The sequence below is a fragment of the Marmota marmota genome, unplaced genomic scaffold (assembly GCF_001458135.2).
Source record: "Marmota marmota marmota unplaced genomic scaffold, marMar, whole genome shotgun sequence".
NCBI classification, from domain to species: domain Eukaryota; kingdom Metazoa; phylum Chordata; class Mammalia; order Rodentia; family Sciuridae; genus Marmota; species Marmota marmota.
In genome coordinates this window covers 28,140,122-28,156,097 of record NW_026000082.1, presented here as the reverse complement: position 1 = coordinate 28,156,097, position 15,976 = coordinate 28,140,122, and the positions used below count along the sequence as shown (strand labels likewise).

Genomic DNA, 15,976 nt, shown 5'->3' with positions numbered 1-15,976 from the left:
GTCCTATTCAATTGGACAAAAAAGGGAAGGAGGGCAGCATGGGAGGAAAGGAAGTTAAAATTCATATTTCACCCACTCTCAATTAAAGGCTGCTTTAGAAAAGCAAATGGTAGCTACCCTCACCCCAATTTATTCCCCACCTCTTATCACTAATCAATGTCTGCAGCCAAACAAGACATGGCAGACTTCTCAGCCATCTGACCCAAAGAGGGTACTGTACAAACCTGAGGCAGAGAGATAGATACCTTCTTTGACAATGACGTTCACAGAGCTCTGGCTTTGTAGGTTCCTCTCATCTTTGACAGTCAAGGTGAACACGTAGGTCCCCACTTGCAGCCCACTCACAGTGGCAACGCTGCTGTTAGCATTCTCCAGCTGCACCCCGTCAGGTCCTCTGGAAAAAAAGAATATTTGTGGGTGGAGTTGGATCTGTCTGCCGCTCTCCTGTCCCTGACACAGCAGGAGGGGACCATTAATGCCTCAGCTGAGACACAAACAATTATTTCCCAGACCTTGACAGGACATGTTTAAAAATATTCCATTTGGACAAAGTGTCATTTGTCCCCAAAATACAGGCTACCTGCTGGTCAGAAAATTCTACTCACCAGCTTTCAAACACTTCTAGTTTTATCCTTTCTGAGTTTCTAGAGCATTCAAACTCTTTACTGCTCCAGTTTATAAAAGGAATGAAGTTCTCTAAGCAGGTCTGTGATCAAAATGCTTTAAGAATAAGGTTTCTAAAAAGTATTTCTGGCCCATGAATTGGTTCATCTCTTGCCAGCAAATAAGCAAAATGCATTTCTTAACCACATGCCCAAGACCCTCCTGAGGAAAAGTCAAGGAAAGGAAACAGCCCAGGCTGCAGGGGACCTCTCAGGACAAAGCAACTTCTTCATAGAGGTTCTATCAGCAAAGCTTCCTCCACCTCCAGGACAGGGCTACAGAGGACCAGCACAACTGCATCCTGCCTTCTCGCATCCTGCTCAGTGAGCAGCCTGCAGCAGGGGAGTGACCTGTGTGCCAACATCCAGGCCCAGGGCTGCACAGAGCTGGAGCCCTGAACACCCCCAAGCTTCCTTCAAATTAAGGACAAACCAGAGAAACCTGCAGACTTCAGAGTCAGCTTTGGTTCATTTTGCTTTTTAAACTTATTACCTCTGACCCTCATAGCCTTTCCTGAAACAGATTCTCCTCCATGAAACTCTACTAAGTATTCTCTGCAACAAATACTACTAAAATTCAGCTCAAAGGTTCATCAGGCCTATCTTCAATAAATAATTAAAGAGAAAACATGGCAAGCTGAGGAAGACTGGGTTATCCAAAATCAGAAATAAGAGCTGAGTGAAATAATTTCTAGCATTCAACTCAGCAATCACAAGTCAAGTAGATTCTGTGGTGAAACTAAAGCCCCTTTCCAACCATCTCCAATACCTAGCTTTAAAAATAATAATAATAATAATAATATACTATAGAAATGATCCCTGAAAGTATACATATAAGAGGTTGTGAGGGGAATGGGAAAATAAACAAGGAGAGAAATGAATTACAGTAGATGGGGTAGAGAGAGAAGATGGGAGGGGAGGGGAGGGGGGATAGTAGAGGATAGGAAAGGTAGCAGAATACAACAGTTACTAATAGGACATTATGTAAAAACGTGGATGTGTAACCGATGTGATTCTGCAATCTGTATTTGGGGTAAAATTGGGAGTTCATAACCAACTTGAATCTAATGTATGAAATATGATATGTCAAGAGCTTTGTAATGTTTTGAACAACCAATAAAAAAAAACAAAGAAGCCCTAAAAAAAAAAATAATAATAATAATATGTGTAAGTGTGTGTCTGTTGTATAAATTTTAAAAAGAAGTCTGTCCTATGGTTTCTGTCTTGGAAAATTAAGAATGTTTTTAACTCTTTTAATTCTTTTGCTTCCTGTGGGATCCTGCATAAAATCTATGCTCCATTTGTTACAGTTTAAAGAAGCTAAAACAAACTATGAGAACCAAGAATAGTTCAATTAGGTAATTTCAGCTTAATTAGTATTATTTTGGCTATGGCCTTTGCCTCTAGTTAAATTAACTGGTATATGGTGTCTTCCAAGAAAGCAACAGAGAAATGCCTTCATTTGATAGATGATCTTTAATTCTCTGGGTAACTTCTTGCCCCATCCCCCATCAGCCTTACCCAGTTAATTTTGAACAATGGTATTTTCTGCTCCATTACCCCTTTTAGTCTGCCTCTCAAATGTAATTAAACTGCATTTCAGCAAATGGACTGTACCTACAAAAGCACCATGACCATATGGTACCACCTGGGGACTGACTAATGGTAAGCATTCTTTTTTCCTTATAAAAACTATTTGTAGCATTATTTTCTTAAGAGATGACGTTTGGAATTATAAACATTTCTTTCTCAGTGACCCTCCTGAATGAGCCAACAAAAATAAGTCAACTCTTAGGGCTGGGGATATAGGTCAGCTGATAGAGTGCTTGCCTCACATGTACAAGGCCCTGGGTTCAATCCCTAGGACCACCAAAAAAAAAAAAAGTTAACTCTTAAAAGCACATAAAACTTTGCTCTTCCATGGCCTAGAGCCTTTGTTTGCATAGATCAGGATTCTGTGTCAACACTCACTGTGTTTTTTCCCAGAGATAGGAGATAATTCTCTGATCATCTGAGCTCTTGCTGCCATCCAGGGTTGTGCTGTCCACAGGCAGGGTCAATTCTTTATCTGGGCCCGCATCTGCCTGAGGGGGCTTGTTGTTTTCTAGAGATAGAGAAACATGGAGGTCAAAAGCAGCTAGTCCAGGTGGGATAGAAGAGGACCTAATGAGACATGTTCTGGTAGACATGGGAACTCTGCCTCTTAGCCCACAAAAATGTCAGATACGTGGGAGAGATGGATACCACCAGGGAGCTAAAAAGGAAGAGTATAAGACTGAAATATATCAACAATTCTGAAAGAAACATGGCAGAACACAACACAGTTATAAAGCCATGCTAAATCTGAAATCTAATGCTATAAGGTTTGAGTGACAAGAGGGGGCTCTCCTGAGAAGTGAGTTTTAAGCTGATCCTTATGAAACATGGTAGGATTTGGGATGGTGTCACCTCTACTTCCTAGGTCCACATAAAAGCACAGTAACTAGCCAAGGTAAGGGCACAAGCTGAGGCTGGGAAGTACCCTCATCTCTAGCCATGAAGAAAATATGAGGGAAATGGATGAAAGAAGTTGCTTTTGAGGCTCCATGGGTTGGTGCTTTCTGCGTCTACCCTCATGCAGGCTCAGAATCCAAACCTTCCTCTCCCCCAAGGTCAAAGGGACCAACCATCAGAAGAGTCTGAACCCCAAGGATGGAACTTACCAGGCTGCACAATAACAGTCACTTGAGCAGTAGCTTGCTGTCCTATTGTGTCAGTCACCGTGAGTTGGTAGGTATAGTCTCCTTCTTGCATTGCAGAGAGTTGCAGAGTTGGTGTTCTAACACCCTACACACAGAAATTCAGGAGTAGAAAAGTGGGCTCCTAGAATCACAACATCCCACAATAATTCTTACTCTGATAGAAATGATTTACCCAGTTTTCTAAACCTAAGTTGGTAATGGGCTGATATCTCCCAGTTCAGTGTAATTAGTAACTGTTGAATCAGACATCATGTGATATCCTGCTGAAAAGAGATTGCACACATTCTGCAACAGCAGCAAAACTTAACACACTACATGAACTTAAAGCCAAGTAAATGTGGGCTTTAAGTCCGGCCTCTAATCTAAAAACACAGTTTTTCTCCCCGCCAGTATTTGGGATTGAACCCAAGTATGCTTTACCATTGTGCTACATCCCTAGTCCTTTTTCTTGTTTATTTTGAGAAGAAGTCTTGCTAAGTTCCTGAGGGCTTCCCTAAGTTGCCATGGCTGGCCTCAAACTTGTGATTCTCCTGCCTCAGTCTCCCACATAGCTGGGATTAGCATGACACTGTGCCTGGCTAGAAATAGCATCTTAAATATCATTAGAAATAATTCAGGGCAAACTTCCAACACAGGAGCTTCCTGTGGGAAGAACAATGGGCAAAATAAGCAGCCTGTGGGCTGGGTCCACTTGCAGACATTTTGTTTGGTCTGGAGTTTCTTAAAAGTTGGAATTTTTGACATTTATGAGAAATTAGTTTCTGTCTGCTCCTGAAAAGCTGGACTATCCAGCAATACTGGAACCACACTTCCACATGGCAACAGCCAGCTGGACCCAAAGAGCAGAGGACCCCTGCATTCAGAGACTTAAGTTCTCTGGCTCACCAGAGCCCCACACAGTATTCTTTATTTACTTATGTGACTTGCCTGGTGACAGATCTAATCTCTTTTTAGGTATCTCCAGATAAGACACCCTTGAGTCAGATAATCTACTCCAACTGGGAACAGAGCACACCAAGATTTGAACCCTTGTGGCCTCTAAGTAGTCTGACTCTCTGGGGTCACCCAGAACAACTACGTTTCTCATCAGTCTTTTTATCCCCCGCCTGATACTAAAGGTTTAAGTTAAAGATTATTGCTAACCTGTCAACAAAAGGCCCATAAAACTTTCTGGATTTGTTTTGGGTTTTCTTTTTTAAATATAAATGTACAAATCTGATTTTGGTAATTGAAATGGAAAAGAAATAAACCTTGAATGGTGACCCAATCCAGCAGTTCTTTATCCCCTGGACAAGAGAAGACAGAAAGCATTCCCTCCTACCTGCATCTCTACCACTTTCCCCTTGCTGCTTGGGCTGAGTGACCACTCATAGCTGCTGATGCCATGATCATCAGTGCTCTGGTTCCCAAAGAGAGTGATGGAATTTTGAGGCAGGGTGATCACTTGGTTGGGGCCCGCGTTGGCCACAGGGGGATAATCCACAGCTTTGTTCACTGTCAGACTTGCAGTGGTGGAGCTGGTAGCTCCATCAGAGTCTACTACAGTCAAGCTATCAGGGAAGAGAGAGGAGTGCAATAAAGGATGAGTATTAGGGAGGAGGAAAAAAACTAGAGAACTGAAAATCAAGACTATGAAACCCCAAGGTGGCAGGATTACCTCTTCTGATTTTTCCTACTGGAAAAGCAGAGTAACACTAGAAGCTAACAGTGACTGAGGGTTTTACTATGTGACAGGCACTGTTCCAAACCTTTATATCTCATTGGATTCATCTAAAAGCTCTAGAAAGTATTATCCTTGTATTATTCCTTACATACACAAGGAGCCCAAGGCGAAAAGAGGAAAAGTAACTTACTCAAGGTCATGCAGTTGGACAGCAGTGGACTCAGGATCTGACAGGAAGTATGTCTCCAGCAACCAGTTTGCTCTGCTGCCTATGACAATCTGTGTGCTAAGACCTTATATGCACTGTAATACAATTCACACGATAACCATATAGAGTAGGTTTCATCAGTGCACTCCACAGGAGGCTTAGAGAAGAGAAGCAATTTGCCCAGGGCTTCATGATGAGCCAAGATGCAAGCCCAGTTCTCTGATTCCAAAGCTCAGAAACCTAGTCTTAAAAAGAGATAATCCCCGGCCCCTAGTTCAAAGATACCACACTATATAGAGCACACTCTGTCTGCAGCAGATTGTCCCCATCATCCTGTTTTAGCTGTGTGCATATCATAAGAATGGCCATCCTGGGCACAGAGTCTTTGGGACAGACCAGGAGGGCTGGCTCTGGTAAGGGAGGAGTTTAAGATGGAAATGAATTCTCCCACGCAACAGGCCCACAGTTTGTGCCAGTGAGAAACGGGATTTGCAAGGAAAAAAATGTTCTTTTATAAGAGCAGGCTTTTACCTAAATGATGCCTTCCAGCTGAACAGCCTAGAGCTTCTCATGCCACCTCAAAATGTGAGTATAAGCAAGCAAAGAGGTTTGGGATCCTTCCATTTTGCTGACAGAAAGAGGAAAAGCACAGGAAAGACATGCGATTTATTTAATTCTCACCAGCCTCAGAAAGAGTCAGACATCTCTGGGGTTTTTATCCCACAATCTCACTTTTACCTGTGGTCTGAAGGGGATTTCTGATAGTACAGCCTTAAGGAAAAAAGCACAAAAACACGGGACATGCACACATGTACAAATCAGCAAGCACTGGAAAAGAGAAGTCTAGTGTTTGGCCTCTTTTCCCAGTTTCCCTGTTGTTTTCACAGGTGTGATGTTGTTAGCATACCTACCCATCTCCGTGTGACAACAGAAAGGGGTCACAGGCAAAATGGCTGCTGCCCATTGCTCTGCTTTTCACCCTAAACCATCCCTGGTCTGCCTGCATAGACCCTGTGGTAGAAGAGCAAGCTGAATATAGGGCCAGGGAAAGAAACGACTGGGAGAGAGGAGAAGGCAAGCGAACCACAACCAGATTGAGCCTTAATGCTAATCAAATCCAAACCCATCATCTCATAGATTAAAAAGACATAAAGGGCTAGGAAAAAAAAAAGTTGCTCTCAGTGTCCCACACACCCAACAAACTTGGTCTACCACTGTGGCTAAAAGCCCAGACTCTAGAATCAGACTGCTGTGTGACCTTGGTCAAATTATTTAACCTCTTTGTGCCAAAACTTCCAAATGTGTTAATGAGAGTAACCATGAAGCCAGTTAAAAGGAATAAATGAGATACTATAAGCAAAGAGCTCAGAACAGTACTTGGCATACAGTAAATGTTCAAAAACATTAGCTATTATTGTCACTATTTAAATAAAGGATTAACCCAGACCAGGCTAAATTCTATAAATGGGAAATTTGCTTTTTTACAAATCTAATAAAAACCAAATCAACTTTTCATTTTAAGCTAACAAGAAGGCCCAAATCTTATTGTTCAGGAAGCTACCTTCCAGTTAGAGAATGCTACTAAGTCCAAATTTGCAAATTGATGGTAAAGATATGGTATGGTAAATGTTGTGCTAGGACAATCATCTCTGTGACCCCAGCAGAGTCTAAAACTTGATAAATATCAGACCGACAGGAAGACAGATGCCCAAGAATAAGTTGTCACATTATGGCAGGTGCTGGTGAGGCATGGAGGGAAAGAAGAGAGTCATAGTCTCTCCTCATGAGCAGAACCTTCAACAGTTTGAGAAGACATTCAAGGAAGTAAAACCAAAATGCCAGATACAGGAAGGAAAAGGGTAGCCTCTGGCCAATCTGACACTGAACCCTGACTTACCTGAAGGTGTAGTTCCCAGGGACCAGCTTGCTTAGTTTTAATATGGCTGTATCTTCAGAAATCTTCTCTTCTCTCAGAGGCCCCTTAAGTTCCTCCCAATGATACTGGACGATTTTATCATCATCAGTGCTTTCTGGACCACAAAGAACATCGTTTACAACATGAAAATGCTGGGTCCCAGGACGCACCAGTTTATATAAACCAGGACAACTACCTCAGAGATTTCAAGCTAGGAAAACCTCATGAAATTATAGACTTATCTCTCTAGAGTGTTTCTTCCCCAGAAATATTGGGTCATTCTGCCTCTCTATGAATATTCTACTGCATTGTTTCCCAAGAAACATAGGACACCTCTGACTAAAATACTACCGTATGAAAAAGAAAATAAAAAATTTCCCCCTAAGACCCAGTAGTGAGAATCGAATCAGGGGTACTCTACCACTGAGCTACACCTCCAACCCCTTTTATTTTTTATTTTGAGACAGCCTGGCCTCAAACTTGTGATCCTTCTGCCTCAGACTCCCAAGTCACCAGGAATATAGGTATGTGCCTCCATGCCCAGATGAAAATCAGCAATTCTTAAACACGTGAAAACATACTGAACTTCACTAAAAAAAAAAAGAAGTGTAAATTAAAATTACACTTGAGATATCACTTTTAAACTTATCAAATTATTTTTAAAAAAAGCTTCATGACACATTATATAGGTAAAGATATGGAAAAAGGCCCTTTCATTAGTCATGGTGGAAGCATAAATTGATACAATTAGTTATCCTACAACTAGTACTTAGGCAATATTTATCTTTGTTCCTGCAATTCTTCTAGGAATTTATTCTACAGACACACTACACATGGGTTAAACATCATGTTGATAAGATTATTTATTATAACGTTGTTTGTAATAGCAAAAGAATCAAAGTAATCTAAATGGTCATTGCTAGAGATTAATAAAAGTTTGTAATCATACAACGAAATAATATTCTAGGAATATATCTGTCTAGGAATTTATCCTACATAACATATACATTAAGGAGCATGTTGACAAGATTATTTATGATATGTTGTTGTAACAGCGAAAGAATGAAAGTCGTCTAAATGGTCAACAATAGAGATCAAAAACAAGAATATAGTCACACAATGAAATCATATACATACATATAATGAAACACTCTAACTGCTAAAAGAATGAATAAGCCTTTCACGCACTGATTGAGAAAAATTCCCTCACAGAGAAACAAGCATAAACATATGTAACAGCACACCTAATGTGCTATCAATGTTCACACATGATGTGTTGTGTGTAAACAAGGGGATAACACTATATACATATTTTCTTATATGTACATAAAAAATTTCTGGAAGGATACATAAAACAATACCATTGGTTGTCTGGAGGAAACTGAATAGTTGGGAGACATGGATGGTATGATTCTTCTCACTGAGTACCTTTATGTATTATTTTGACCTATTTAAAACTATACAATAACAGTGCTATGTGAATACTTTCTATGATAAGCACTTCTTCCTGTTCTCTTTCCCCTTGGCTTCTATCCTTCTACTCCTCTTGCCAAACCAATGACAAGAAATGCTTAACCTTGCTAGAGGGTCCTCTGCCAAGCACTGAATGCATCTGCCAAAAACAATTGTTGGTGCCAAGACAGGGTAATGGGGCCTTAATGGGTCTCAAAAGAAACCAAGCGAATACCACTGAGAAGACGGGACTGAAACCTCTGCACACACACTGCAAGGATCAAGAACTAAGATTCAGGGCTGGAGATGTGGCTCAAGCGGTAGCACGCTCGCCTGGCATGTGTGTGGCCCGGGTTCGATCCTCAGCACCACATACAAACAAAGATGTTGTGTCTGCCAAAAACTAAGAAATAAATATTTAAAAAAAATTCTCTCTCTCTCTCTCTTTAAAAAAAAAAAAAAAAGAACTAAGATTCAAAAATCCTCTCCTGTCACCCATCAGGTGACGCTACTCTGAAGAGTAAAATGGTAGTGAGCCCAGGCAGGTTGTGGAGGGCATTCTGAGGACAATCTGGTTAGGCACTGATGGCAGAGTCAGACCTCAGGGTCATGCCTCTCAGTTACTTATCTAGCATGAGAGCAAGAAACATTGTTTCCAAAACCCGGAAAGGAAATTCCATCAAAGTAAATCTGAAAAACAGACAGTTCCAACTAAAATAATTCTAAATACATGCATAATACCACTTTCTTGCCATCTCAGAGCAGGAATATCACTTTAAACAAGTCATGTGGGAATTTTAACTAGGGCCTGTCCTGTCACCTACTTCTCAGTCAGCTGCTTCAGACCCATAACACAGTCAAGAAGACTGCTCCAAGCAGAATGCAGTGGGCCCTGAACCTTCTACCAGAGATTTCTACAGGAGTACGCTGTGAGTGCACTCTGTCACATTTAGACAAGTACTCACGGCTGCCATCAATGACTGTAGATGTGGTTGGCAAAGAGATCTCCTGGAACTGGGGTGACACGATAGCAACAGGAGGCCGATTCTTACGGGGTTCTGAAAGAAAGTGACCCAGAAGAGACTGGGAGGGGAACTTTATAAATTGTAAGAAGGGCAGGTCATAGCTGAGTGGATTACAAATCAGTTTCCATTACATAATTGACAGCTGAAGCATCACCAGATGGTAAAGTCACAAGACCAGGTTTCCATTTTATCTTTTTTTTTTTTTTTAAATTTTTTTTTAGTTGTGGTTGGATATAATACCTTTATTTTTATTTATTTATTTTTATGTGATGCTGAGGCTCAACCCAGTGCCTCACACATGCTAGGCGAGTGCTCTGCCACTGAGCCACAACCCAAGCCAGACCAGATTTCCATTTTAACATAAGAAACCTGGGAATGTATGGGCCTCTTTCAAACCTGACCATTCCTGAGCTGGGGATGTGGCTCAAGAGGTAGCGCGCTCGCCTGGCATGCATGTGGCCCGGGTTCGATCCTCAGCACCACATACAAACAAAGATGTTGTGTCCGCCGAAAAACTAAAAATAAATATTAAAAAGAAAATCATTCTCTCTTAAAAAAAAAAAAAAAAAAAAAAAACCTGACCACTCCTAAGACTGTGCCCTGTGCATTCTCTTAATGCTCTTGTGTATCCAGCTCATGAAAAGTACTATAGCAGTCAGTGGCTACTTTCAGGACAACCTGAGAGGTGCACAACAAACAAGCTTTGTGTAATAAAAACACTGGCAAACAAACCATCCCTTGGCACAGACTATACTGAAAAGATAATGAGAGCTAATGGTGTAGGGGGTGACTATGGCTGTGTAAGGGAAGGTCACAAACCACTCTGGTCCACCTGAATGATTGTGACCTACAAACCCAGTGGCCTTTTCTTTGGGAAATGATCAAACAGTCTACATGTTGATCCCCATGTTGAGGACACAACCAGGGACTTGCTCATGCTAGATAAGGGCCCTACCACTGAGCTACATTCCAGGCCTACTGACCATATTTTAAAGAAGGTGAAAAGATTACATTGGCTACAAAACTCAAGAAATGAAAAGAAAATCTACTACCAAAAAAGACAGGAAACAGTACTAATTTGTGCTAGTACATGTGCTACTCTCCAACTTCTCCCAAATTTCTCTGAAAATGCAAAACAAGATCCCTTATACCTAGCTATTGTACTACAATCTGCCAACAATGGCTCGATTTAAAAGAATGACATGATGGATTTGGTTTCTAAAGTGAAAGAGACCAGCAGGTCTAAATGAGAAACTGTGTACAGAGACCCACATCTCTGGAAAGATAAGAAAGAGCTGGTCACTTGACGGGTTCTTCTGCATGCTTCTCCTGGGCTCCTGGCTTCCTCTTTCAGCATAGCCCACTTGGAGAAGTAGTTCTTTGGTAGGTAGGTTATTGCTTAGGCCACATTGCACTGTGGATGCTGTGACTAATGTTTCCCTGCCCAGTCCAGTGTTCCAATTAGAACACTTGGAACACACGTATACTTTGCTGCCATAACCTTTTACTACACTGACCTAGGAAATGTGCAATAAATATTTCATGAAAAAAAGGATGGTATTAAAAACCCAAAAGTCAAATTTTCTCCTCCTCAGGAGTCTTTGAGAGAGAGAAATGGGACAGAGCTGTGGCTTGAAACACAAACCTGGCTTTACTGTAACGTTCACATAGCCTTCCCCATGGGCATTTTGACCATCTACGATCACTTTGAATTCATACAGGCCTGGAGTCAGCTGCAAAAGTGAGATAAGATCTTTCAGACAACCACCAAGAGCAGCAATTGTATTTAAGACAACATAAGTATCTGAGTTTCTTCAGGCTGAATCCTGCACTCTCCTTGCCCTATTTTCAAAATGGAAAAAGTAAACTAACTAAAGAAATTAAACAATGAGTTACACTAAAAAGAAACATAGCTTTTAATGTGAATATCTTATTACTAGCTGCCTCTAGAATAACATAAGGGATTTCAATCTCTCTATATTCCCATTTTCTTTTCAGAAGAACATTAAGGGCCCAACCATCCTACAGCACAGAGTTATGAAATTAAAATAATCATCTCTTCAAAGAAAAACATCTTGTAAAAATTCCAAATAGTTCCCAAATATCTAAGCAGTTTTCCCTCCTGACTTCTATTAACTATATGAACATAATATAAAAGGGGGCAATAAAATCACCTACCATCTCATTACCCTAACAATTAACTCATCATATTTCTCTATTTCCTTCCAATCTTTGCCCACATAAAAACTAGCTTTATCCAATTCATTCAGCAAACATTTATTGAGAATCAATCATATACCAGTCACTGTCTAGGCTTGGGGTTTGGAGGTAAATTAAGATTCCCACATTTGAAGAGCTCAAATTTCAGAGGTATTCAAGGTCTAGCTAAAACCAAAGTATCAAACTTTTTATTGTTCTTTTCATTTAGCATGAACCCTTTTCCCATTAAGATATAGTCTTTTTAATATTCACTTTAATGACTATAGAATAATAATAAATGTGTCATAAACATTTCACACTGTTGGATACTTGGGGTGCTTTTAAACTCTTACTGTTATGACTAATGCTGTAATGAACATCTTAAAGAAAAATGGGGGTGTCCTTTCTTTAGAATTATCTCATTTGGATAAACACTAATTGGGTATCGGTAACATTTTTGACCACTCTCTCCCTTGTAATGCTTTCCTCCTAAATTTTCCCTTCTCCACCTACCTCATATTTCCTCCAGTTTACCTGCCATCCCTTAAATGAGAGCACACCCCAGGATTCCAACCTCAGCCTACTTATTTCTTTAATCCAAACATTCTCCCTAGCTGATCTTATCTATGACTCTGGTTTCAATTATCTATTTGAGGTGGATATGCAAATTTATCTTTCTAGCCCAGATGTCCCCTAGTATATAGTTTCTTTCCCCCAGCTGCTATGGGGACAACTCCACTCAAATGTCTCACAGGTACCTCAAATTCACTCCACCTGAAAGTGAATTAATCATCTGAAAATTTCCCCCAAATCTGTTATCCTTTCTGTGTTCCTTATTTCAGTGAACATCCATCCAGGTGCCTAAGCGAAAAAAGCTACAATCATCCAACACTCTCACACAATGCCTTGATCATCAGATCATCACATTTTCTCAAGTTGACCTCCACTCACTTGTCTCCATCTACACTGCCACACCTTAGTTCTTTTTTTGTTTGTTTGTGGTACTGGGGATCAAACCATCACCTTGGTTTTTAACTACTCATCATATTAATTATTAAAGCATGGGATTATAGCTCTGGTGCAAACCTATTATTTAATTAATATCTCTGTGAACTTTGGCCAAACCACTTCCTTTTTTCAAATTTTAGTTTTGTTATTTGTAAAACAAATATTAACACCTACATATTGGGGATATTATGACAATTTAAAAAAATAACTGAGTAAACCAATTAGCACCAAGTCTGGCATATGGTATGAGCTCAGTTGGTGGTTTCTCATTAATATCATTTATTTAGTTTTCATACTCAGAATAGTATCATTTCCCCCTTAATTTTTCAATACATTCGTCATTCATCTCCTTTAATCTGTGGACATGATGATCTCTCTAAACTGAAAATCTGAACATGTCTTTCTTCTGCTCAAACGTTTTCAAAAGCTCCCTATTTCCTTTAGGTAAGATTGAAAGTCTTTAATCCGCCATGAGGCTCTGCTGCACCTGGCCCCTGCATTTCTCCAACTGACTATGCTACCGCTCTTCTCACACCTGACTGTCCACTCAGGCTCAACTATGCACTGCTCCCCACATTTTCTCTCTCATTCTCAGCCCTGTGGGTATGCTGCTTCTTTTGCTTGATTATGTTCCCTCCACCCTTTACCCAGGAAGTCAGTCACTTTTCAGACCCATGTAGGCAAATTTTCTCTTAAGAAATCTACTCTCGCTGACCTAGTGATCACCTGTTAGCCTTCCCTGCTTCCTAAGTACCTCCTAAACTCCATTCCCCTGAACATTAAAATTAAGATTAATTCACTGGTTAATCTCAAATGGCTCTCACATAACTAGTGTACAAGGAGTAACCTTCCATTTAATGAATGAATCAGTAAGGGCTAAAGAATATAAACATTTTTATGGCTCTTAATAACTATATGAAAGGGACTGAACCAATGTACACAGTCATGTGGCCACAAATTACCTATCTTGTGTCCCAAATTCCAAAATCCTTATGTTGCCCTTCAAAGCTGTTTAGTGGATATATTCAGCTATCACTGCCATACTGGTTCAATTTTCTCACCATAAATGAAACTTTGAAAATCATACACTAACAAACACTGGATGTCAGCCAGTCAGACTTTTGAAGGAGTCACTTCTGGAAGATTATTCCCAACTTCAGTGTGGACAGAAAATTCTATATTACCTATTTTAGAATGTAAGTCATCTACTCTGATTTAGTCCTGCAAATGAAAAGAAGCAAATTCACCTTGGATAGTTTCATGATCTGGGAATGTTTCCCTTCCATTTCTCCACTGTAGTCTTTAGGATGAGTAATCAGCTGCCAGTCGTAGGTGTAGGTTTCTCCTATAGAAGGGCAGTTATGAAAATCATGAAAACACACACCTACACATAAAGAGCATGCCAATAACAAATCTTTTCTAAAGGCTGCCAATAATGAATCTCTTTTAAATCTTGACAAGGCCTTCATTGTTAAGTCTGTACCCCAAAGTCTTCAGGGAAACTAAACCATCTGCTGAAAGAAAGGGTGGATTCCGCTGACTCAGCTCCAGTTAAGGTTTCTTCTTCCACACTCTCTGCTAACTATACTCATTTCTGCCCCATCCCACCCTCAGGTCAATCCTCCCTTAAAAATGCAGACTGCTGGGGGATGGCACCTCACTGAAAACACATGCCCTACCAATGCTACAGGTGAACTCATTGGGAACAAAGGCCATTTTCTTGCAAAACTTCTTTTGCAACAAAGAACAGCAATGACTTCTAAATAACATGGTTCAAAAATAGCTTTTTACAGAGTGCTAACAATGCTCCTCTCACTGAGGTCATCACACCCTAGTGAGTTAAAGGAGCTACTTCATTCCTGCTGAGCTAAATAACACACTGCAGAAAATGGTAGGGCATGGCCCATTTAAAACAGGCCCCACTGAAATTAATTAAGATCAAATGAAGCATTAAATGGTCCTCATTTGCAGCTCAGACTATATCACTTGGTAGCACAAGGGTAGAATCCTGTTATCTAAATGGAATCCCGCCCAGTAAAAGTGGTCTCAATTTGGGAGGCAGGGGATAAAATGCATTTCTGGCTAGGGAAGGGTAGGATCTGGTAGGAAGGTTTAGTTTAAGTTGACTACCCAAAAAGAGAAAAAAAAAAAAAAAGAATCCTTAAATTCTTATCTTTTTATTTATTTATTTATTTTTAGTTGTAGATGGACACAATACTTTATTTATTCATTTATTTATGTGGTGCTGCAAATTGAACCCAGTGCCTTACACATGTGAGGCAAGCGCTCAACCACTGAACTACAACCCCGACTCCAAATTATTTTTTTTTAATTTTTAATTTTTTAGTTGAAGTGGACACAATCCTTTTATTTACTTTTATGGGGTGCTGAGGATCAAACCCAGGGCCTCGGACGTGCTAGGCGAGTGCTCCACCCCTGAGCCACAACCCCAGCGCTACCCCACTGCCCCAAATTCATATCTTTTTCTTTCAGAGTTACATAAAAGGTGTTCGACTCAGGTGCCCTGAGTGGCTTGTTGGACCCGAGGGCTCTTCCTGAGAGTTCAAATGTTAAAATCAGCACAACTGGGCTGGGGATGTGGCTCAAGTGGTAGTGCGCTCGCCTGGCATGCGTGCGGCCCAGGTTCAATCCTCAGCACCACATACAAACAAAGATGTTGTGTCCGCCGAGAACTAAAAAATAAATATTAAAAAAATTAAACAAACAAACAAACAAAAAATCAGCACAACTTCTGCCCTCATCCCAAGATATACTTCATCTGAAGACCAGATGTTATTTTATAATCCTAGGATTCATGATCTTCCTTCTGCCAGCAAACTAGTATTGTTTTGGAGAGTTGTCAATCCCAGCTGCTCTCACAAATGTACATACAAAAAGGCAGGTCAGGGACTGCGGCTGCATGCGGATATAGCTCAGTTGGTAGAGTGCTTGCCTCACATGCACAAGGCCATGGGTTCAATCCCCAGCATCACACACCCAAAAAAGTTGGGGCTGGGGATAGCTCATTTGGTAGAGTGCTTGCCTTGCATGCACAAGTCCCAGGTTCGAACTCCAGCACCACCATTTAAAAAAAAAAAAAAAA

At 40.5% G+C, this 15,976-nt stretch overlaps 1 protein-coding gene across 3 annotated transcripts in view; it reads right to left on the bottom strand.

Annotated features, from left to right (window-relative positions):
* Kiaa0319l (KIAA0319 like) overlaps nucleotides 1-15,976 on the bottom strand; it is a 111,352-nt gene that overhangs the window by 15,241 nt on the left and 80,135 nt on the right. For all 3 annotated transcript variants that reach the window (XR_007352106.1, XM_015485281.2, XM_015485280.2), the window contains 8 exons: nucleotides 14,121-14,218; nucleotides 11,312-11,399; nucleotides 9,607-9,699; nucleotides 7,172-7,304; nucleotides 4,725-4,953; nucleotides 3,365-3,488; nucleotides 2,634-2,766; nucleotides 246-394 (listed from right to left, as the gene is read on the bottom strand). Coding sequence is in view for 2 of the 3 variants with exons in the window: in XM_015485281.2 (XP_015340767.1) it covers nucleotides 246-394; nucleotides 2,634-2,766; nucleotides 3,365-3,488; nucleotides 4,725-4,953; nucleotides 7,172-7,304; nucleotides 9,607-9,699; nucleotides 11,312-11,399; nucleotides 14,121-14,218 (1,047 nt within the window). In the remaining variant the exon portion in view is untranslated. The remainder of the gene's footprint in view (nucleotides 1-245; nucleotides 395-2,633; nucleotides 2,767-3,364; nucleotides 3,489-4,724; nucleotides 4,954-7,171; nucleotides 7,305-9,606; nucleotides 9,700-11,311; nucleotides 11,400-14,120; nucleotides 14,219-15,976) is intronic.